At 57.0% G+C, this 23,121-nt stretch overlaps 8 protein-coding genes across 8 annotated transcripts; all 8 read left to right on the plus strand.

The window, feature by feature from the left end:
- Nucleotides 1–286: 286 nt before the first annotated feature.
- Nucleotides 287–805, plus strand: ABB37_06271 (hypothetical protein; the record flags this gene model as incomplete). Its single annotated transcript, XM_015804536.1, has 1 exon — nt 287–805. The coding sequence occupies one exon, from the start codon at nt 287–289 to the stop codon at nt 803–805; it is 519 nt and encodes a 172-aa protein (XP_015657110.1).
- A 5,877-nt stretch (nt 806–6,682) lies between these two features.
- Nucleotides 6,683–8,326, plus strand: ABB37_06272 (hypothetical protein; the record flags this gene model as incomplete). Its single annotated transcript, XM_015804537.1, has 1 exon — nt 6,683–8,326. The coding sequence occupies one exon, from the start codon at nt 6,683–6,685 to the stop codon at nt 8,324–8,326; it is 1,644 nt and encodes a 547-aa protein (XP_015657111.1).
- A 1,040-nt stretch (nt 8,327–9,366) lies between these two features.
- ABB37_06273 (hypothetical protein) lies at nt 9,367–9,831 on the plus strand (the record flags this gene model as incomplete). Its single annotated transcript, XM_015804538.1, has 1 exon — nt 9,367–9,831. The coding sequence occupies one exon, from the start codon at nt 9,367–9,369 to the stop codon at nt 9,829–9,831; it is 465 nt and encodes a 154-aa protein (XP_015657112.1).
- Nucleotides 9,832–11,051: 1,220 nt separating this feature from the next.
- On the plus strand, nt 11,052–11,999 carry ABB37_06274 (Nonspecific nucleoside hydrolasenucleoside hydrolase-like protein; the record flags this gene model as incomplete). The annotated part of the gene is made up of 1 exon (XM_015804539.1): nt 11,052–11,999. One exon carries the CDS (start codon nt 11,052–11,054, stop codon nt 11,997–11,999), a length of 948 nt encoding a protein of 315 aa, XP_015657113.1.
- A 1,094-nt stretch (nt 12,000–13,093) lies between these two features.
- On the plus strand, nt 13,094–14,038 carry ABB37_06275 (nonspecific nucleoside hydrolase; the record flags this gene model as incomplete). The annotated part of the gene is made up of 1 exon (XM_015804540.1): nt 13,094–14,038. The coding sequence occupies one exon, from the start codon at nt 13,094–13,096 to the stop codon at nt 14,036–14,038; it is 945 nt and encodes a 314-aa protein (XP_015657114.1).
- A 1,173-nt stretch (nt 14,039–15,211) lies between these two features.
- On the plus strand, nt 15,212–15,865 carry ABB37_06276 (hypothetical protein; the record flags this gene model as incomplete). The annotated part of the gene is made up of 1 exon (XM_015804541.1): nt 15,212–15,865. One exon carries the CDS (start codon nt 15,212–15,214, stop codon nt 15,863–15,865), a length of 654 nt encoding a protein of 217 aa, XP_015657115.1.
- A 1,641-nt stretch (nt 15,866–17,506) lies between these two features.
- ABB37_06277 (putative kinesin) lies at nt 17,507–20,011 on the plus strand (the record flags this gene model as incomplete). Its single annotated transcript, XM_015804542.1, has 1 exon — nt 17,507–20,011. One exon carries the CDS (start codon nt 17,507–17,509, stop codon nt 20,009–20,011), a length of 2,505 nt encoding a protein of 834 aa, XP_015657116.1.
- Nucleotides 20,012–20,484: 473 nt separating this feature from the next.
- Nucleotides 20,485–22,449, plus strand: ABB37_06278 (hypothetical protein; the record flags this gene model as incomplete). The annotated part of the gene is made up of 1 exon (XM_015804543.1): nt 20,485–22,449. One exon carries the CDS (start codon nt 20,485–20,487, stop codon nt 22,447–22,449), a length of 1,965 nt encoding a protein of 654 aa, XP_015657117.1.
- Nucleotides 22,450–23,121: the final 672 nt, after the last annotated feature.

Raw genomic sequence — 23,121 nt, forward strand, 5'->3', positions numbered from 1 at the left:
GGGAGGAGAGAACGTCGAAGAGGGTGAGATCACCTCGTCGAGCAGGCCCAGGGGTGGAGCGAACACCACGTCACACGGATTCCCCTGCTTTTCCTCGATGTGAAGGAGCGCGCGCAGAAGGGGCACGCGCAAACGCCATCTGCTGCAGCTGGCCTGTCACCGTGAAGTGCTACACAATGAAGTTGCAGCACTTGAAAGGAGCGCAAAAAATGAATCGCATTGAGGACATTGTTCCTGCATCCTTTTCACCCTACGAGGAGCGGGGTTAGGCGCATCCTCGCTGTCAATGTTTCCCCGTTACGCGTGCTCCGGGTCCTGCGACACATTGCACCATCTGCGCCGAGTGTCACAGTTCCGACGTGCCCAGAAAAGTCGACCAAAGTTGGGGTGTTCGCCGCAACGCATCCTCGACAACTTTACCTCTTCAAAACAAGTCAAGGGTTCCCCCGTTAACAAGTCTTGCGAAGAAAGGTCAGAGAAACGATCGCCACACAAGTGGAAGCGATGCGTGTCCTGCCTCAGCTGCGTCTTCCATTTGCGTACCAGCGAGCGTGTCAGGGAGGAGCGAAGGTCAATGATCCAGACTGGATTTACCCTCGACGAGGTGTCTGCACCCGTAGTAGCCGCTTCCACCGCAACTGTGTTGGCAGCCTCGTTAGGAGGCACCCCCACATGTGCGTACACAAACTGTAGGTGCATTTGCCAACCTTTTGCCGCCAGGGACAACAGACAAGACCAAACTTCACTCTCAACCCTCGAGCGCTGGAGCAATGGACCGGTACCTAGAGCTGCCAGTAGAGACTGACTATCGGTGATTTGTAGAAGGGACCGCTTTTCTCTGGGTACGGTTTCCGCAATGGGCATGATTAAACTCTTGAGGCCCCTTAGCAGAGCGATAGCCTCCGTTCTATATCTGCAAGCAAAGGGACCACAGTCTTCGGTGTAGGTTTGGAGTATATTGGATTTAAACTGGTTGCGTTCTAGGACGGCCGCCGCCGCAGAGCACGATTACTAGGTCATCGAGTAGCATAAGGGCAGCGTAGATCTCTGCTGTGTAGCTGCAGGCTAATGGCGGGGCGGGACTGCTGTGGCTGAACCGAACACGGGTGTGGTCAGGACCCGGTTCGAATAGAACGGCTGCTCCTCCTGCCGAGGGTATTTGCTCCTCCTTGGAGTAGGTAACGCCACCATCCGACCAGCCTTCGTAGATGAGATGCTCAGGGAGACGTGCGTAGACGGCGAGACGCTGCTTGGTGTTCAGTCGTAGTTTCGCGTCATCGGTCAAGTTCTTCGGTCTCTGTGACAACTCGGATGCTGACGGCAGAAAGTGAACTGCATCGAGCACAGGCGGTGGAGGTGACTCCGGGTATAGAAAGGGCAAAGGGAGGATCGCCAAGGCCGGATGACCAAAGGCGAAAGCAGGGTCTACCAGAAGTGCCTCAGCGGGGCACGTACTGTCATCTAGCCCGTCCGGCAGAATACACGTGTAAATGGGTTCCTTCACGATGGGGTGACAGTGGCGGCGATGGTTCCAAGATACCGCCTGCTTGCGCACTTGCATCCCCATGGTGGGACAGCCCATCACGATCATTACTATCTGCGTGCGCCGCGAGCTGCGTAATCTGGCCAGCGCGTTTGACCAGCGCGGCCCAAGCTGTCGATACGGGCTGCAGCGTCTGTGGACTGGCGTACGGGACGACGAGGGGGAGGCCATATAAGGCGCTCTGCGCGATGCCAAGCACTAGAGAACGTGCGGCGCGCGGGTGAAGGCGTTTCGTAAATGGGAGTAGCCGGGCATGAAACTGATCGAGGGCGGCCCGTCTCTCGGTAATGTGAGTGGCGAATGTGAGCTTGTGATCCACCGCTATTCCCAGAAAACGATGCGTGATCGCCTTGTGTGTCTCGAAGCGGGACAGGTTTTCCGATGACGCGGACTCGAAGCGTCCATTGACGAAATGAAGTGTAGGGGGTCCCGCTGCTACGTGGCGCACAACAATAGGAGGGAGACTGCCTGCGAAGTACTCGGTGGTGGTGATGCTGTTCCAAGTCGGGTAGACCCACTGAAACACCGATTTCTGCGAGAGCTTCACATCGTTTTGCAGACACCAGGCAAAGATGTGCTGCATGATATCGGTGGCGAGCGTGTGTATACGACCTGGATCTAGTCCACCCACCAGAATGGTCACGTCATCGACGTACGGTACGATCATGGCGCGCGTTGCTGTCGGTTGGGCCAGTTTGCGCGTAATTCGCTGATGTGTGGACTGCACAATCATGTCAATAAACCCCGAGAACAGTATAGGTCCTAGAACTGATCCCTGGGGTACCCCGGCGTGATGCGCTGCCGAGGCGGAGTATCGACCATCTACATAGGTCGTTGCAGACCTGTCGTGTAGCCAAAAGCGAATGAAACAGATGATATACTCGGGAACGTCAAGCGCTGCTAGCCGCTCAAACAAGATCCGGTGCGGCACGCGACAGAAGGCGTCTGACAGATCCAGGTACCCCACGAGTGTTTTCCCATGCACTTGTGAGGGCGGACTCTGAACGCCCTTCTTCTTGTTTCGGTAGATCTTGGAGATGGTGGCGGCTGTACCGAGGATTGCACACGCTGCATCCATCGGTGAACGTCCTGGTGTGTAACCAAACTGTCGACTGGACAACTTTCCTTGGAGAACGACTGCTACGCGGCGCGCCACTATGCTCTCGAACGTCCTGCTGAAGAGGGACGTGATACACACAGGGCGGAAACTGGCTACGAGGCTAGGGTCCTTGCCCGGCTTGAGAAGCGGGACAATGGTCGCTCTACGCCAAGTAGGCGGCATCTGCCGCGGATCCCGCAGGATATGTGAAGAACTTGGGCAGCTTTGAAGCAAGGACGTCACTGCTCTTCTTGAGTAGCTCTGCTGTGAAGCCCTGATTGTCCGCTGCTTTGTTGCTTTTCAGTCGTTGGATGGCTGCAGACACCTCCCAGGCCAGAATGGGAGGCACGTCCATGCGCGGAAAATGCGTCGTCTCGTGCGCCGCAAGCGGGGGTTGCGGCGCGGGGATGCTGCGCACGCTGTGCTTACTGGCGAAGTACAAGTTCAGCGTGGTAGTTTTGGCTCGAGGACCTATGATAGGTGCTGCATCGGCGTCCGAGCTCATGTATAGTGGTACGACGGGAGACACCGAGGTGTACGTGCGACGAAGCAGACGCCAGGCGACATTGGCGTCACGTACATCATCGTCCACTTCTACCGGTGCAGGCCTACGGGTGTTCCATCCTGAGCGAGGCAGACGAGCCAAGGCGTGTTTGAGGGTTGCTTCGAGCTGGGTCATGTCGTCTGTAGCTGCGATGTCGTGTGCCAAGCGGCTCATCATGAGTGGCGTAACTTGATCCCACCGGATTTGCCGCTGGCGTCGTCGTGGGGTGGAGTGGGTGGAGGACGGAGCATTGAGAATGACGGGGAAGTGGTCACCGGCTGCGAGTGTGAGCGACCGGGTCGCTGTTGACTGAACCCAGTGTGTGGTGGGGCTCATGCTGTGTCCTAGGAGAAAGAAATCTAGCGCCGTCTCGGTGTGGCCTTCGCGTGAGACTGTGGTCGGTGTGAAGCCCAGTCCATCATTGGAGCGGAAGTAGCCACGCTTCGCGGTCCAAGAGTAGAGGGCACTTCCGCGGGCGTAGGCGTCCGTGGCGGTAGAGGCGGTGCTAGGTGGGGACCAGGTGACGTGGCGTGCGTTGAAATCACCCACGATGATGTCGGGATTCAGCTCAGTGTGTAGATAGTCAAGCGCGTCACCGATCTTCATGGTTCCCCCGGGTACTGCGTAGACGTTGGCGATTCTATACCGACGTAAGCTGTGGCTGTCTGCGATCTCGACGAAGTTCCACTCAAAGAGCGGGCCGTACTGGCGCGTGGAGCCCTCTTTAGTGGCGACGATGTCGTAGGCCTGTCGGTTGACCACAATAGCAAGGCCTCCGCTGCAGTGGTTGTTGTCTGGCGAGGACGGTCGTGGAGAGTGAAACAGGGAGCCCAGTTGGGAGAGGCGATTCAGGCGGACCACATCCTCCACCGGAATTTTCACCTCTTGTAGGCACCAGACGTCTGGCGCCCACTTCTCCCTCACACTTCCGAAGAGGAAGTCGAGGCGCTCTCCCGTTAGCGCCGTCACGTTCCACGTGCCTACTCGGGGAGGTACAAGTCGCGTCGCGGAGGCGGTGGAGCGGCGAGGTGGGCTGGGGGCGTCGGGGCCGACCGCGCCTCCGCTCCTGGCCCCGTTAAGGGGTTTTTCTGAACATCCGAGGAGGGCGGGATGCTATAGCACGCCTACGTGAGGGGGCAGGGGGGGGGGGCATGCCTGTAGAAGTGGGCCTTCACCGCTAGCTTAACAGTAATCGGTATCGCGTCTTGACCGCTTAGCTCCTGATAGCGAAGAGCCAGCGGAGGGGACCGATACGGAGCCACGGGTATGTGTAGCGGGGCAAGTTTGTGTCCGGAACAGCGATCGTTGCCGCTGTTGCAGATTCTCAGCCGTCAAGGGGGCCGTCCTCTCATGATTGCTAGAGTCTCCCGGTAGAGGTAAAGATTGGGAGTCGACGAATAGCAGGAGATGTAATTGCATCGCCAGCTGCTGGCCAGATTGTTCAGATTGTTGCCGCGGTTCGAGCGGTAGCTGCGGTGGCGGCGGTTGCTGTCCATTGTCAGACGAAGGCGGAACCATTTGAGCTGGAGCGACAGGGGTAGGTACGGATGCGGAGGAACGGTAATTGGGGGACTCTGCCCGCGCGATTTCCTCGAGAATTGCGAAGGTTCGTGGTATTGTTTTCCGATTGAATTCCACCAGGAGGGCAAGTCTCCGTGTGCGAATATTGCACGTTGGGGGGTCAACGATCGGCGAGGGGTGGGAGCCAGGAGCTTCGGGTCTCAAGAGAGTGTCGATTGCGCATGAGTGAAGAGACCGACGATGATCCGCAAGTGTTTGCCGTACAGCCACGATTTGGCGCTCGAGCTCACGAATTTGTCCTTCAAACTGCAGGACCTGCTCATCTTCCTTTTTGAGCCTGTCGGCCTCGTGCTTCACTCATGGCCTATGGCGTTTGAGCACATGTACACGTCGGTTATCAGCCGAGAAGAAGTACGTGATACATGTGCGGCATGGGCACCAGTAAATGGTGGGGATGGGCGGGCGGTTGGGCGTGGAAGACACTGACGTTGCGGAGGGGAGAGATTGGCGAAGACGGGCCAACTCGCGCGCGTAATAGTCCCCGAAGAGGCTATCCTGGCGTTGAACGGCCAGGGAAAAGATCGTCTCGACGTGCTTTTCAGACACCCCCTCGAGGGAGGTGAGGTTTGTTAAAAGTGCAAGGTGGTAGCACTCGAGATAGCTGCGGTGGCTATGATCTTGTAATGGGGACGTATAGTCCCACGGCATCGGGACCTCGTCGCGGGAATGCTGAAACGCACCTCGTGCACAACCACGTCCTTCTACATGACGCTGCGGCATTGTGTGCGCGTATTTCCACGTTCAGCATCGCGTGCAAGAATCAGCGCTGCTAAATCAATGCCGAGGGGCAATCGCGAGGCAGCGACTGCATGGCAACGGTTTTCGTCGCCCTCGATCCACTTACGTGGTCCGTCGTCCTCGTCTCCACCTGCAGTTGTGGCGGCTGAGTGCAATCCCCGCCGCACCACAGCAGCTCCCCGCGACTGAGGCGACAGCGGCGGAGACAGCTTCTGCGCACAGCAGTCGCGGGTCTGCTACACGATGTCTGCAGAACGAGCTCAGACATAGACGTCTAGACCACCCACCATAACGGCCACGTCGTCGATGTTACGCTGCGATGACGGCGTACGCTGTAGTTGATAGCGTCAGTTGGCGCTGTGTTGGCGATGTGCTCTCCTTCTCTGTTGTTAAGCGTCAGGGGTTTGGATGCTGGCGCCGACCAGCCGTCCCGTCACGACAACTCCGCACAAGAACACCGGTGATGCCTTGGACACTCGCCGGGAGAAGCGGTGTGGGCCACAGGGTCAGCAGCATCAACCGCCAGTCCAGCAGTCCGCGCGAGGCACCCCCACCACGCAGCAGCCGAATACCACGACCAGATGCGGCACACGTCGCGCGTTCGTCCCCGGCCTCGCCAGCCGACCGGCCGGCTGTTGGGCACTTTCAGAACTGGCCCTCTTGTTCGCCGATCCTAAATTCTCGGTTCGTGTTTTACTCACGTTGGCTTTCAACGGATGCATAGAAATTTTTCAATTACTAGTATTATATGTGGCAACGAGGAGGCGTGACCTTTCTCAGCTGCTGCCCTTGCGCGAGGTGACAGATCATACGAAGCCGAGTGCTTGAGAGTTAGGTGGAGTGCCTCTATGCCGACTCCCCATGTCTTTCGACACAAACAAACTAAAGAAAACCACTGCAGCCGCCAGGAAAGGCTCTCTCGTCTGTTGTGCAGTTGATGGGCCTTATCGGCACACACCGTTTCTCCGTGCCGCGGGGTGATGGCCATTCCGCACTCGTGAAGCGGCTACTTTGCAAAGGAGTAGAACGTGCCGTCACCAGGCTTCACAGCTGTCGAGTCGGGTACAGCAGCATCAGCAACAAAACGCTCTGCTTGGTCTCGGTTTCCACATGGAGTGATTTTCCTCTCTTCCCTTTTCCCCTTCGATCTCTTTTCCCTTTTTGCAGACGCCTCACGATGTTTCCTGTCGATGCGCGGCAGGAGGCGGCGTTGACGGACCCGGTGTTTATGCTGAAACTTTACAAGCGCGTTGCCTACGGACTTGTGCCGCGAGCAGAGCCGGGCCGCCCGCGCTCTCTCTTGCGCACCTTCCTCTCGGTCGACCGCCGCTGCGTCGCGTCGAAAGACGTACCGGTGGACCCGCGCGGCGTTGTCGCAGACGTGTCGCCGATCTTCCCTCCCTCGATGCTCGCGCACCAAGACGTCGGGCTTCTTTTGCACGTCTTACCGTTGGAAGAGCCCTCGGTAGGAACTTCAGACAGCGAACTTGACGGCGGCGTTCGCCTCGGTGATGTGCTGCTCGCCCTGCGGTTACTCATTCCTTTTCACACGAGACAGGTGTCCGAGATCGTTGGCGCCGTGCGGGCGACGGTGGCGAAGAGCGACGTCATGAGCCCCTTCGAGGAGCACGTGACGGATCTGTTAGACTGGGAGAGCAACAAGCGACGGCAGTCCATCGAGGCGCCGCCGCCGGCGCTGACGCAGCACGAGGCGGTCTGCTTTTTTGAGGAGGTGTGCGGTCTGAGCAGCTCGCAGTCGCAGGCGTTTCTCAAGTACGTACTGTGCCAACCCAGCGAGGAGGCGGACGCCGCAGCCGCTGGTGCGCCGGCGTACGACGTTCACCTGCTGCATCAGCTGCTGTTCAGCGAGGAAGTTCCCGCCGTGGCCGAGTACCCGCTGCTCATGGGGCGCTTTGCGGAGGCGTGCCTCGACAGCGGCGAGCCGGAGGTGCAGCCCACCGGCTCGTTGGCGCTGCACAGCAGTCTGACATCCATGGAGCTCACCTACCCAGCCTCTGCCCAACAAGCACCTTTAGACTTAGATTTTGGTTCGTTGACGCGGGCGGCGCTGTCGCCACGGCAGTTCTTTTACCTGTGCACGATAATGCAGACCGGCTTTCAGCAGCGTGAGTCTGATCAGCTCTTCTACTACCTTAAAAAGGAGCACCACTCTTCCGAGGGAGTGCTGGTGTCCGACTTGATTGCCGCCTTTCGCCAGTACTTCCCGCCGGTCACCATGTCAGTTCTGCAGCTCGTCCACGCGGCCACCGCCAGCCTGCTGCGTCGCGGCGCCCGCGACTCCCTCGTCTTTGTGAATCTTTACACATCGCTGGAAGAGTGGGGGGCATCTCGTGTTCCCATCCAAGCCTTCGTAGGCGCCTTCCGCAACGCAGGCGTGCCAGACGGGCTTACCGGTGTGCTCGACGTCGAGTTGGAGTGGCTGCGACTGAAGGCACCGACGCGGGTGGATCTGCTGCTTATGCTGTGCACTCCCGTCCCGGCGAGCCGCACTGCAGTCATACAGAAGTTGTTTCAACGCCTCGACACAGCGAATGAAGGGCGCATCCACGGCGGCACGTATCTGCAGCGGTTCCAGCCGGAGCGCATTGAGGGGGCGCCGGTGCGCCGCCAGGTTGCGCAGTGGAAGATGGCGCTGGAGGCGTACGTGGGTGAGCTGCACGAGGAGGCGCTCGAGTACGAGCTGTTTGCATACTTCTGGTACATGGTGTCGGCCGGGGTGGATGACGATCCGACTTTTACCTTGGCCATCTGGCAAAGTTTTGGACTTGCCGACGACGGACCTCGGCGGCGGACGCGCTGACAGGCGAGGAGCAGCTCGTGCTTTTGTTTCTGTGTGCCGCACCTCTCCTCCTCTTTTGAACCTACTCCGCACCCAGAGCACTCTTTCAAGCATCCATATCTCTGATAAATGAAAACGAGCGCGTGCACGTCCTTTCCCCGATGCCCCCCACTTCTTCTACAAGCGAGCAAGCGTGTGTGCTTCGTTGGCTGTGCGGGTGCTGACCCGCAGACGGTTGGAAAGAGCACAACATCGCCGTTGGATCGCGGCTGAGTGTTCTTGTTTTCTGTCTTGGCGTTATGATTTTAAGAGGGCGAAAGGGTTCCGTCTCCCTCGTCCTTTTCAAAAACAAAAATGTGCTGCGCCTGCGAGTGACGCTTACACACGAATGATTAACGAGAAAATACACTTAAAAACGTGTCCGATCAGAAGGGAAGATGCTGCTCCAGAAGAGTTGCGGGTTCTTCCTCCGGCAGCTTGGCGCACAAGCCTACCTCTTTCGACCACTCTGCGGTCCAATGTGTGTAGAAGAAAGACCGTAGCGACTACGCGGCATTTGATTGTCTTTCACCCATTGCATCTGCAGGAACCCGACGCTGAAGGAACATCCCCCGCTGCACCGAAACAAAAAGGCTCTCAAAAAACCCTTTTGACCTTCGCGCAAGGACAACACACACACTCCTTTTTATCGTTATCCCTTCTCAAGCCTTTCCTCTCTCTCTCTCTCCCCTCGCCGTTGGAAAAGGCTGTGCTGGCGATTCTCGCTCGCTTCTGAGTCCCCGTTCTCTCCAAACCGCTGAAAACTCTCACCACACGGTGCGCTTCCTCGCGGCACACGCAGGCACACAAACACAAAGGTGGCGCTCAATACGAACGTGGCGCCGTGGAGTACTACGCTTTTCTTCCTCTTTCGCTTTTCGCTGGTATCAGCGCTGCTTAACGTCGCAAGACGCGAGAAGGTTTATGTAAAGGCATCCTCGCTTGCTGGCTTCGTTCGTCAACGTGTGCGTTTATCTCCATATTATTGATTATAAGGAAACCGTTCGTTGTATCCGCTGAGAATGAGCGGTCTGGAAGTAATTGCACTAGTGCCTTTCGGCGTGGCCGTCTGGAAGCTGTTCCAGAAGTTAGGCGATCAGCAGTCTCTCATCGAGCAACACGAAATCACCATTAATAGTCAAAAAGAGATGCTAGAGTCCATTGTCAGTCCAGAGAGTCGCTCTCAGTTTACCTGGGCACAAACCGCCGCCGCCATGGGGGTGGTGGGACTGTTGGCCTCCATCGCATACAAATCGATAGGGCAAGAGAAGCCACACTCGAAGCCGCCACCGCCAGGGTATGAGCCCACCGCTGCCACTTTTGAGGCCGAGCAGTGCAACATCTGCTTAGAGAACCGCAAAGACACTGTATTTCTGCCTTGCCGACATTTGTGTGCTTGCTGGAGATGCGCCCTGTGCTTAGCGAATGGAAAGTGCCCCACTTGCCGGCATGACATTGAGGCAATGCAGTTCGTCTACCAACAGTAGGAGAGGAAACGCGTCCTCTATTGAAGCCGCTGGGCCTTTTGTTTCCGCCAGAGATCAAGAACGCTTTTGAACTCCACGTAATAAAGAGAAAAACCCTCTTGCGCCGATGTGGACTCCCTCCCCCCCCCCCAAAATACAGTGCGGTTTGCTCCGTCTTGGTTAACGTGTTTTGGGGTTTGCAACGTCATCGGGTCACGTGGTGAAGGTTTTGGCAGGCGCATCCTTTTCCCATTTCTCCACAGCTTTGCTTTCACTGCGGCGTATTGGCCCTTTTGAGCTGAAGCGCGTCGTTGCGCCTTCCATTGCTGTCGACGCCGCTTCTTTTTTCTTTGTTGCTTTGCTTTTGTAGTAACTGTTATGCTATGTGCGGCTCGCGTTTCTTTTCCTGTATGCGTTGCCCATACGTTTGAATTTCTTTCTCACATGGCGTGGCTGCACGCATTTTTTTTTCTTCAAAAGCGTGGCCACTTTGTTCACCTTTTTTCTCTGTTGCATCCGGCGTGCACGCAATTCAGCCGAGTACACGCGTGGAGTCACTGAAGTGCGGGATCGCGGTGGCGATCATCCGTTCTTTGCCTGCGAGATGACATCATCACATGACGAAGCAGGAGCGCTCCGTAAAGCAAGTTCAACTACGTCGACGAGCAACAGCAGCAAATAACAAGAAGCTTTACACTCGTTTCCGTTTGCAACTGAATGAGAGTCGACTTTTAGAGCTTCATTTGGTGCTGGAGAGCGCCGCTTACCGCACTCACGGGTGTCTCCGTTTCCGCCGCACGACTTCAGAAGTGCGGAAACAAACAAATATCTTCCAATATGCCGCATACTTCTGAGAACAGCGCGAAACGTTGTCTCTGTTTTTCATTTCACTGAAGGATGAAGACCATTTTTTTTTTCTGTCTCTCACCTTCATATGAGCGGATGAGCACGTCAAGTGCGAATTCAGTGCGCGGCGTTTGATTGCAGGAGCCAACACATTTCCCCCTTGACTTGCTGGCACTCTCCCTCCACTTCTCACGAGCCGTCACGTACATTTAATGTTTTCTCTTGTGGAACGCGTTTGTCAACAAACGTTTGAAGAATTGACGTACAGCTAGTCTCATATTTACTGGCATTTTGTTTCCTGTTGCCTGGCATACTTTCCAGCACTACTCGAAAGACACAACTCATTTGTTAGCGACTCGTAACGGTGTAAAGAGGCAAGAACATTTGAAAAGACGATGCCGAGGAAGATCATTCTCGACTGCGACCCAGGTCTGGATGATGCTGTGGCGATCCTGCTAGCGCACGGCAACCCGGAGATCGAGCTGCTGGCCATCACGACGGTGGTGGGCAACCAGACGCTGGAGAAGGTGACGCGCAACGCGCAGCTGGTCGCTGACATCGCTGGCATTACGGGCGTGCCGATCGCTGCCGGTTGCGACCGCCCATTGGTGCGGAAGATAATGACTGCGGGTCACATTCACGGCGAGTCGGGGATGGGCACGGTGATCTACCCGCCCGAATTCAAGAACAAAGTGGATGAGCGCCACGCCGTAAAGCTCATCATCGACCTCGTCATGAGCCACGAGCCAAAGACGATCACGCTTGTGCCGACGGGCGGGCTGACGAACATCGCACTCGCCGCCCGCCTGGAGCCGCGCATTGTGGAGCGCGTGCAGGAGGTGGTGCTGATGGGCGGCGGTTACCACACCGGTAATGCCACCTCTGTAGCGGAGTTCAACATCAAGATTGACCCGGAGGCGGCGCACATCGTGTTCAACGAACGCTGGCCGGTGACGATGGTGGGACTGGACCTGACGCACCAAGCGCTGGCGACGCCGGAAGTTCTGCAACGCGTGAAGGACGTCGGCACAAAGCCGTCTGCGTTTATGCTGGAGGTTATGGACTATTACACCAAAATTTACCAACAGAATCGTTTCATGGCTGCGGCAGCGGTTCATGACCCGTGTGCTGTGGCGTACGTGATTGACCCGACGGTGATGACGACGGAGCGCGTGCCGGTGGACATCGAGCTGACGGGCACGCTGACGGCGGGCATGACGGTGGCGGACTTCCGCAACCCACGCCCGGAGCACTGCCACACGCAGGTGGCGGTGAAGCTGGACTTCGACAAGTTCTGGGGCATGGTCGTGGACGCCCTAAAGCGCATCGGCGACCCTAAGTGATCTGCGATTTGCAAGGGCCACACAGGTTGTGGGGTGACTATCGCACCGTGTAATAGTACGAGAAACAACGCTGCTGCGTAGCATCGAAAACGTTCTTGCATTCTTCTCGTTGCTTACGAAATTCTAAGACGAACTCTTTCCGAAAGCGAGAAAGCATCCCCGTCGTTCTGGCCCCCATGACGAAACGTGCTCGATGAGTTGACTATCTGCCGCACGTCCGCCTGGGGGTCCCAACTGGTGGTGAACGGTAGAGCGCCTTGTTGCTGTTCGGAGGTGATGTATGCTGTTCGTTGCAAGCGAGGCAGACCCACCCATGCGTTTTCAATGCAAGGCAGCCAACTTCCCAATCAGAACGTCGTGTTGATAACTTGCGGGGTAGCATCGGAGCATGCCAAGATTCGCGGGGCCTAACGCACGTATGAACTGGGTTTTTTTTTTGCCAGATGAGCAGAAGTAAGGCAAATCAGCTTTTTAAGCGGAGCCGACGAAACCCCTGAAGCGGCTGAGCAGGAAGTTGCAGCGACGGAGACCGGTGCTTTTGTGCAACGGAATCTTTATTGTTGTTGATGCTCAGCATGCGCCACTCTTTCTCCCTGCCTTCTCTCGCCCTCTCACCGCTTTACTGTACTTTCGCCCATGCAAGTTTTTGCACTGCCTTGCAACGCCAACGCAGCTCAGTAACACAACACGTTATCTTCTGTCCATTGTGTTTGTGCCGCCACCTACCGCCTCACAAACGCGCCACAAAACTGACTTTAGCCTTTAATTAAATAACTGTTCTTTACCTCTCTATCAATCTATATATACATCACCGAAAAAAATTAATCCGTTCTGTTGGCTTTTCGTTGTCACCGGCACCCGTATCTGTTTTTCAATCTAATCGACTGAGTTACTTAAATACACTACCTCAAGTAATACGTGACACACTCCGTCGTTCCTTCCCTTCTCATTCCCCCTCCCTTTCAAAACACCTCACCACACCTGTCTGCCTCTCCGCCACGGCAGTCCTGAGCGCTTTCACCTCTAACTGCATTAACCTCTCTGTTTGTTTGGACTTCCGCTTCTTGATCTCGACCCTTTGCTGTGTACGCACCATGCCGAGGAAGATCATTCTCGATTGCGATCCGGGCCACGACGACGCCATCGCGATCCTGCTAGCGCACGGCAACCCGGAGATCGAGCTGCTGGCCATCACGACGGTGGTGGGCAACCAGACGCTGGAGAAGGTGACGCGCAACGCGCTGGGCGTGGTGGACGTCGCTGGCATTACGGGCGTGCCGGTGGTGCCCGGGAGCAGTCGGCCGATCGTGCGCCAGGTGGAAAATGCGCCGTCGATCCATGGCGAGTCGGGGATGGACGGACCGCAGCTCCCGCCTGCACACACGCAGGCGGACCCCCGCAACGCCGTAAGCGTCATCATCGACCTCGTCATGAGCCACGAGCCAAAGACGATCACGCTTGTGCCGACGGGCGGGCTGACGAACATCGCACTCGCCGCCCGCCTGGAGCCGCGCATTGTGGAGCGCGTGCAGGAGGTGGTGCTGATGGGCGGCGGCTACCACGTGGGCAACTGGAGCGCCGTGGCGGAGTTCAACATCAAGATTGACCCGGAGGCGGCGCACATCGTGTTCAACGAACGCTGGCCGGTGACGATGGTGGGACTGGACCTGACGCACCAAGCGCTGGCGACGCCGGAGGTAGTGCGGCAGATCGCGGCGGTGGGCACGAAGCCCGCGAGATTCGTGGAGGAGCTGCTACAATTCTTTTCGACTCAGTACAAACGTGAACAAGGCTTCGACTTCCCACCGGTGCACGACCCGTGTGCTGTGGCGTACGTGATTGACCCGACGGTGATGACGACGGAGCGTGTGCCGGTGGACATCGAGCTGACGGGCACGCTGACGGCGGGCATGACGGTGGCGGACTTCCGCAACCCACGCCCGGAGCACTGCCACACGCAGGTGGCGGTGAAGCTGGACTTCGACAAGTTCTGGGGCATGGTCGTGGACGCCCTAAAGCGCATCGGCGACCCTAAGTGATCTGCGATTTGCAATGGCTACGCAAGTCGGGGAGAGTGGAGCGGCTCAACTCCCGTCTTACTGTGCTGAAAACGCAGCGCTCTTCTCTTTTCCCCTCTCCTCTTTTCTTTTCATCTTTTCCTTTCCTTTTCGTTTTTGAGCTGTTTGGCAGCACGAGGCCCCGATGCAGTCCCGGAACTTCGCCTCGCAGGGTTTTTTTTTAGAGGGAAGCCTCGTCCAGAATAAGTTATTAGTGTGCGTTCTGTTCTCGCTCTTCGCCGTCGTGACTCTTAAGAGTACCAGAGGAAAAGGAAACTGTTTATGCGTTTGCGCTTCCGTTTGTTTCCTTGGGCGCTGTTGTGACGTGTGGGATGGCCCTTCAGCTTTTCTACTCTCGGTCCCGCACGCTACACGTTCGTCTTCAGCTGTCACTGACGATCCGAGGAGGTGACGGCCAACGGGGAAACATACGCGCATTCTTTTTGGGTACATCTCTGTATTGTCAAGTGCGCACGCTAACGAAACTCAGTGCTGTGATGTTTTCTTCTTTTCTTTTGCACCGCACGTGCGGTCACTCTTACGCGGATGCCCTCGCAGCAGGACTGCGAGCCTCGTGACGTTAGTTGACTGCCGCGGCACATAGCGATCTCTTTCGTTTGCGGTGCGTTTGGCGAATACAAGGTAGAACATAAGAACGAAGAAAGACACTTCAGGGAGAGACAAAAGGAAGAAAGAATCCTTCGAACGTAGCAAAGCTGTGCGCGATGCGTCTCCGCAAGGTGCTGTTATCGCCACGAGCAGACTGTGCCGTCGATGCCACCAAAGGACGTCTTTTGACGTGTTTTCGTTCAATTTTTCAATTATTCATTCTGATTTGTCTAGTCTGTCGTATCAGCGGTGTCGTACTTCTCTGCGAACTCCCTCTGGTCCTTTTCACCTATCTGCATAGTAACTGCCGTCGACGTTTTTTGGCCACCGTAGATTTTATCGGTTCTTTTTTTTTGCACAGGAAGCCCCGTTTTGCTGCCGCTTTGTAGTTGGATGAGAGACGACGGACATTTGGTAAAGTGTTCCCATCTCCACCTGCTTCTTTGAGGGTGATTTTGGCATAACCGGATTCCTTTGCGTTAGTGCTGGGCTACCTGCTGTGTTTAGTAGATCATATAGAACTATAATATACTTGTTTAGTAGGAGATGCAGACTGATAAGAAGCAAGCGCACGAACGGGTATCGCTGATCTCTGTGAAGGGAGGCAAGGAGGGCGAGCTAGAGATTGCGCAGTACCCCACGAAGCTCACCTGCTCCTTCGGCGTCTCGCTGACATCCGAGAAGTCCAACGAGGCCCTTCACGTGCTCTACCGCCTGCGTGTGAAGGAGTCCTCCATTCTCTTCTCCAGGACCTACGGGCTGTTAGGCCACGATAGCGCCGGTCACCCGCACCCCTCCCTCAACGATGCCATCACACTCTACGCCCAGCCGGCCGTGAGGACGATGGGCAAGCTGTCCACCATCCGCGTAGAGTACGTCACAATTGACGAAGCGGAGGCCAACGGCTTAATCGAGCGCGGGGAGGTAGAGAAGGAATTCTGCCGACCCTTCTTCACGAAAGGGGACACGAAGCATTACGAGGTGAAGTGCACCTTCTACGACGCCATCGCCGCCTCTGCAGAGAAGAAAGAAGGTCGTGATGGCGGCAAGAACAGCCACGCAAGATCGCGGGCGGCGACGTTGACTGCTGCGGTGGCCGTAGTGGCAGTTGTAGCTGCAGGCGTCGTAGTAGCCAGGCGGCGTGGCGTGACGTGGGACACGATGCGCCACCTCCTCCCTCATCGTTTCAATCGACGGTAACGTGCCTTGTGTTTTTTTTTTTGTTCTGGTTACCGTTGCCTCGTATCCCGACAACGCGTGAATGCATGCTGAAAGCGAATTCAGCGCCCTTTGATTTGGGCGCGACACGGACTTTACGGCGACACACTTGCTGTTGACGGACGCTCTTTTCCTTTCCTATTTGCGGTGTCTTTAGTTGTTCTGTTGCCCCTTTTGCTCGGTGAAAACTCCCATTTTTATTTTCTCTCCTCCTCTCTGCCGTGTCGTCGTTATCTTTTGCTGTACGGTTAGCAGTTGTGATCGCTATGGAGGTGGTGGTGCGCGCGCCCTTCAACTGCATTTGTTTAATGAAGTTTGATGCGGGTGAGAAAAACGCGACGTTACGCATTTTTTTTTCTCCTTCGCGTGGTCCTGCGACAGCTGGCTGCCCCTCTTTCTTTTCGTTCAGCGTGTGCGTGAATGTACATATGTATATCTCTGTTGCTCTCGTTCGACCTTAGCGACCTTAGTGCTGTTGGGCCTCTCTTGCTTCATTACTCTACCTTGAGTAAGACCGTGATGCACGACGGGGTTCGCAAACGAGTTGTGTCGGAAAAAGCGCTTCATGGTGCCGTGAAGTCAAGCGTTCTCTTATCTTCGCTTAAACGCCCTTGAAACGGCTCATCGTGCGTTCGCGCTGGGCGGAAGTGCACTCCACCGGTTTTGCTTTGTTAGCGTTGTTGTCCACCTCAAATATACAAACATTTATACCTTGTAAGGTGGTGGGTGTCATCTATTTTTTTTTTTTCCTAAGCGCGTTTGTTCTTGCTCTCACTCTTAAAAAAGAAGAAAAGTATCGTGTGTTGTGTCGTCTCCCACCACAACAGCCGTTCTTTGTTTTTTTCTCTGATGGCTGGCGTGGGATGGAAGGGGTTCTCGACACCGCCGGTCGGTCAACTCCCCGCAAAACGGCGTTTACACCCAAGAGATGGAAAACGAGACGGACACACCTTCCTGTTGCGTGATTTCTCTTTATTTCTTTTTCACCCTGTCAGCGACCTTCGGTCTTTCTTTTCGTAGTATGTAGGCTGAGCGATGGACAGTGCTTTTACTAAATTGCCCAATCAGCTCTGTTTATATTGTTCATGATTGCCAGCGTCCGCTTCATACCAAGTTGAACACCGTCATTTCTCCCCGCCTCTGCGCTGATGATGATTGCCTTGCTTCGTGCCATAGCAACTCGACGGAGCGCGTTCATGCTTCTTATGTTGTCTTTGATTTCTCATCAAAAGAGCATCACCACTGCGATGAAGCCCACCTCTTCTTTGACTCTTTACAGTCTCTTCCTTCTCATTGTATTCTTTCTCTTCCTTATTTAACGAGGTCTCTTCCAGCAGCTGCGCCGTCTCACGTAACGAACAAAACGTGCTTTTGTTTTCGTCTGGCGAAGGAGCAGTGGAGTGCCTTTCGCCTGCCCAGTTGCGCCTGTCTTCGGTCTCTCTTTCGGCATGCTCGTCGCAGTTGCTCGTAGAGATAGTCATGCAAGTTTGAACGCCGTGGAAAACGGGAAGGGCTTCAACCTTTATCGGCGACACACGCACGCAGAGGGAAACGCGTGTGACGTATTCATTACTCTTTTACTTGTTTCCGTTCTTACTTTTGTCCTTTTTTTTCTTTGGTCGAATGAGCCTCCGCCGAGTGGAAATTGCGGTGCGGGTGCGCACTCCCGACTGCCCGCCTGACGCATCATGCATTTCACTGGATGCCAAGACGCGGCACATCCATGTAGAAGACGTGTCCGGCGGCACCACCGGCAGCAGTCGCCGCTCGTACAAGGAAGATTTCATCTTCGACGAGCACGTCAGCAACAGGGCGATTTTCGATGAATTGGTGCTGAAGAAGATGCAATCTACCTCCCCGGAGCGCCCCGACACGCTGTGCTTTCTGGCGTATGGCCACACGAGCAGCGGCAAGACGTACTCCATCGCCGGCAGCGACGAGGAGCCAGGCATCCTGCGGCTCTGTGTGGAGGAGCTCCTTCGACGGGAGGGCGTGGTCGAGGTGGCGATGTTGGAGGTATACATGGACAGCGTGAACGACTTGCTGGCAGAAGGACAGGCGCGGCAGATACGTCGCCGTCAAGGCCCACAAGGCCCGATTATTGTGGTCGAGGATCTCACCACCTGCTCCCTCACCGCCGTCGAGCAGTGGCACGCGGTGTCTGCCTACGGCATGCAGTCCCGCCGTACCGCCGCGACGGAGCGCAACGCGCGGAGCAGCCGCAGCCACGCCATGTTCACCATCAAGAGTCGCAGCGTGCGGCTGTGCCTCGTCGACCTCGCCGGCAGCGAGCGACAAACGGTCTTCTCCCCGCAGCTGAACCGTGAGAGCATCAGCATCAACAAATCACTCTCGCGGCTGAGCACCGTGTTGGAGGCGCTGAGCAGCCAGCGAGTCGCCGAGGACGGGAAGCGCTCGTACGTCAACTTCCGCGACACCACCCTCACCGTGCTGCTGCAGCGGTACCTGACGGGGGCCTCGCTCACTACTTTTCTTGCCTGCGTGCACCCCAGCGTGCGCAACTACCAGGAGACGCTGAGCACGCTGCGCTACACCCAGCGACTGAAGCGCATCCGCACCCGCGGCGCTGCGGCACACGTGGAGGAGTGGAGCGGGCTGAAGCCGGCAGCGAACCAGGAACTGCTGGATGAGCTGATGCGTCTACGCGAGCAGGTGCGGCTAAACGAGAGTACCTCAAAACTGGTGGAGGCGGTTCAGCAGCGTCGCATCGCGGAGCTCGAGCACACACTCGCCGCCCAGCAGCAGGCTGCATCGATCTCTCCTCCTTCAAATGGCGCTCACGGCGGGGCGGCGGTAGTGCCACATGGCGGACCGTCTTCACTCATTACTTCCAGCGCCAACGACCGTGTACGTGACACGCGTCGCGTGGCGGGATGGCTCCTCAGCCGTGTGCTGGGCGAGCTGCCCGAGCTGAACGTGGGCTACGACGACTACTTCGACCGCTTCTTCCCCCCGTCCGTTCAGGTCATCGGGTACGTTTCGACGATGGCCGGTCTCGTGCCCCGCACCGCCGATGCCGACCCGCTCGCCTTTTTAGACGTCGGCGACCTCGCGATGGGGCTGTCGATGCTGGACGCCGGCATCCCCCCGTTTGTGCGGCTGCACAAGGCTGGCTGCGCCGACCCCGCGAGGTGGGAGAGCCACGAGTGGGACGCGGCACACAGCGTCGTGTACGTGCTGGCCTTTTTCGAGTACCACCCGACGGCCATGACCTTCCTGACCGGGGAGGCGGCGAGTGAGGGGGAAGTGCTGCCGTGCTGTGGCGGCTTCGTCGTGTCGTCGCCGTTGCTGCCCATCGCGACGGTGCTCTGCGTACCGGCCACCGCCTCCCGCCCCGTGAAGGAAGACGTGCTACAGCGTCTCATTGACCTGCAGTGTGAGCAGCAGGAGGCAGTGAAGGAGCAGGCGGGCGGGTCGGCGGCTTCTTCCTCTTCTCGTTCTTCCCCGTTATCGACGTCGCGGTCCGACCCCGAGCACGTGCTACCCCTTGCCGCCGAGTTGCTTGATGCGTCCTTGCTAAGGGCGGCAAGAGAGGAAAGCGGTGAAGATGGCGGCGAGAACGCAGGAGCCAACGTGGACGGCTCGCTGCTCGCGCAGGAGGTGCGGAGGCAGGCCGCGGACACGTCGCACCTCGTCACCCCTTTCAAGGAGTCGAGTACCACCGGTGGCAGCAGTCGGTCAACGTCTTCGTCATCGTCTTCTTGCTGTGCTGAGGACAGAAAGCCTGGAGTGGCGGATGTTCGCCGAGATCTGCTGCCGCATTTTGGGCCGACAACCCACCGCGCCGCCAAGAACGTCCCACCTCCGCTCTTCCCTCCTCCGAGTGCGCTGGTTGCGGACGAGCCCACCGTGCAGACCGGCACGTCGCTCCTCGCTGCTGCAGCGGCAGAAGGCAGACGGTCACGACAGCCGTTCGTGAAGGTGGCACCGCCATCGTTGCCCGCAGAGCGAAGTGCTCGAAAGAAACCCACCAAGCCGCCGCCTCCGAAGTCTCCATCGTCGCTGCTGGCTGCGCCGCCTGCGCTCTCGAAGAAGCAGCGGGTGGAGAAGGGGAACGGCGACAAAACGGCCGGAGCCAACGGCTGCCAAGGCTGCCATGTGATTTAAGTAGCATTGGCGCCGGGAGATGCGTTGGAATACTTTGGAAAGACACTACCGGCCATGTAGATGAGTTAGACGCGCAAAACTAACACAAAGTATGCACTCGATTCAAGCGGGGAGATCAAAGGGAAAGGAAAGAGAGAAAATCTTATCTGTTGCTGAGCAGCCAGAAACGGAGCGTCATAATGAAAACGAATGAAATTGGAAAGGCGATGGTCAATGAAAGGGCTGATGCCTTTTTAAATTTAGCGCTTTCCTGCTGCGCACCGCGGTGCTCTCCCTCCCTTCTGCCACTTCTTTCTCTTCTACTCCTCCACCTGTACTATGTATTTTCATTATCGCTCGCGTTACACAGTTTACTCGACGCGCACAACAGCGCCGTTGTCTGTCCCGTCTAGTGAGCACTGCTCCACGAACATCCCCCTCCCTCGTTTCACGCCTTTTTTTTTTTACACCCCTTTAGACACACCCCTGCAAGGATGGCCGTGACGAAGGAGAAGAAGTCGTTTAAGAAGTTCGCCAAGAAGCACCTGGCCGGCGTCATCGAGACGCGCCGCAAGACCTCTAAGTCCAAGAAGGAGAAGTTGGAGCGGCTGGAGAAGAGAAAGGCGCGTGAGGCGAGAAATGCGGCGCGGGAGGAGAAGGAGCACGTGGATCAGCTGGAGCGGCTGAAGGACACGGACCCCGAGTTCTACTCCTACCTGGAGGAGGAGGACCCCACCTTACTGGAGTTCGGCAAGGCTGATATGGACATTGTGGACGAGCAAGAGGGCAGCGATGCGGAGACGGAGGCGGACGAGGAGGAGAGCCGCGACGGCGACAGCGGCGGCGAGGGGGGTGCGGAGGACGAAGAGGGGAAAGGGGCCGAGGAGGATGCCGGTCACCGTGGCCGTGTCACGCAGGAGGAACTCGCGAAGATCACCAGCGGCGGCAGCGCGACCGCCGAGGCTGGCATTGACATCTTCGTGTCCGCCGTCCGCGAGTTGGGCTACCAGGTGAAAGAACATCCCCGTCCCCAGTCCACACGCAAGTTTGAGGAGCCGTCGCTCGTCAAGCAGTCGCTGGTGACGATTGCCCAGCACGTCGGCAGCCAGCTCAGCGCGCTCATCACCGGCAAAGGCGCCTTCAAGTCACACAAGACCCGCATGATTGTGAAGCGGCTGCTCATGGCGCTGTCATCCGTGATTGGGGAGGGCAGCATCGACCCGGTGCTGTCAGCCAGCCTGCTGCAGGCCATAGTGCCGTTCGTGCCGTTGCTGCACTACGTGCGCGGCGTCACGAAGGCCGTGCTCAAGGCCGCACTCAACCTGTGTGCGGCACCGGAGGAGTCCGTGCGTGTGGCGGCGTACATGGTTGTGCGCTCCGTCGCCACCCGCGCCACTGGCACCCGCTCCATGTATCAGTCCACTGCCTTCAAGGGCATCTTCCTCACCCTCATCCGCACGGCGCATCAGTACAACGTCCACAACCAATCCACCGTCGCCTTTCTTATGAACTGCGTCGTAGACCTCTACGGCACCGACATGGAGGCGGCCTACCAACACACCTTTGTGTACCTGCGCCAACTCGCCATCTACCTCCGCGCGGCGCTGCAGCAGCAGACGCAGAGCAACGTGCGGGCGGTGGTGAACTGGCAGTACCTCAACGCCCTGCGCACGTGGGGGGCCGTCGTGTCGACCTACGCCGAGCCGAACCAGCTGGGTCCCCTCATCCACCCTGTAGTTCAAATTGCGACGTGTCTGATGGACTTGTTTGCGTCGCCGCGCATGTTCCCGATGCATCTGCAGGTGATTGAGATTCTAAATCACATCGCCAGCCGCGCTGACGGCCTTTACATCCCCGTGGCGCCGTACCTGCTGCGCATCTTGACCTCCCCCAGCGTTGCGCTCTCGCACGCGCCCAACGGCGGGCCGTCGAGCACCGACCGCGTCGACCTCCTCTTTACCATTCGCGTGAAGAAATCGCAGGCGCGCAGCAGCGTTTACCACCGCGACATCTGGGATGAGTCTCTCTACCTGCTGACAGAGCATTTGGCCACGCACAGCAACACCGTCGGCTTCCCGGAATCGTTCTGGGCGGTGGAGAGCACGCTGCGCAAGCTCAAGACGCAGGTGCGCGTACCGAAGGTGCACTCCAGCATCAGTAACCTCCTCCGTCACATTCAGACTACCTCGCAGAAGATAAAGGCGAAGCGAGATCAGGCGAACTTTGGGCCTTGCGACTTAGCAGCGGTGAAGCAGTTTGAGGACGACATGAAGCAGCAGGGCAGCACCCTCGCCTCGTACTACCGCACCCTGCGACAGCAGCGCATCGATGACCTCGCCGCGAAGCACAAGGACGCGTCGGGTGAGCGCGTGACGCTAGAGTCGGTGGTGGAGAAGCGCAAGGGCGGGGACGCGCGGGCAGCAGGTAAGCGAGGGCGTCAACCACGCCGTGTGGAGTGAGGAAGCGCACCTGACTTGCCACCTTACTTGTGTACAGTGTTTCGTTGCACTGCAAAGAGGATGTGCATTGTCGCGCTGCGGGAGAGGGCTGATGTGTGTTTTACGTGGCTGTGGCTGCCTACGAAGTTGGAGGAGATGCGCGTCTGCGTGTCGTTAAGTTGATCGGTTTTTTTTTCTAATTCTTAAACGAATAACAATCCTCTACTGTTTTTGTTTTTGTCTTCACTCGTTGGGCTTTCAAGCTTGTTACGCGTTCACGAGGTATGTCTCTGTAAGAAGACGCGGATTCGTCTCTAAACTGATCTTAAAAACAAAAAGAGATTCTGGAAAGCGTGAACTCACAGCACGGAACACAACTGAATGCTGCGGTGAATGGCAGCGGCAGTCCAAAAGGCAAATGAAGAAATAATGGCGTCGAACAACATTTTTTCCATGGGTAGAAACCAGCGAAAATGATGTTGGTACCGCACGTTTCTTTTGTGCGAAAGAGGCATTGGACCTCACCGCTTCAAACGTGTGCCGTTGGCGCACGTTCACGCGAGGAGGAGGGTGTTTCGTAGTCCTGCACTTCCGACTGACGTTTGCTTTTCATCTCTTCCTCTCCGTTGAGACCGGCAGCGTTTTATGATCTGCCACTTCTTCATTTCTTCCCTGATAAAACCGACAAATTTG

The sequence above is a fragment of the Leptomonas pyrrhocoris genome (assembly GCF_001293395.1).
Source record: "Leptomonas pyrrhocoris isolate H10 chromosome Unknown, whole genome shotgun sequence".
Classification (NCBI taxonomy): Eukaryota; Euglenozoa; class Kinetoplastea; order Trypanosomatida; family Trypanosomatidae; genus Leptomonas; species Leptomonas pyrrhocoris.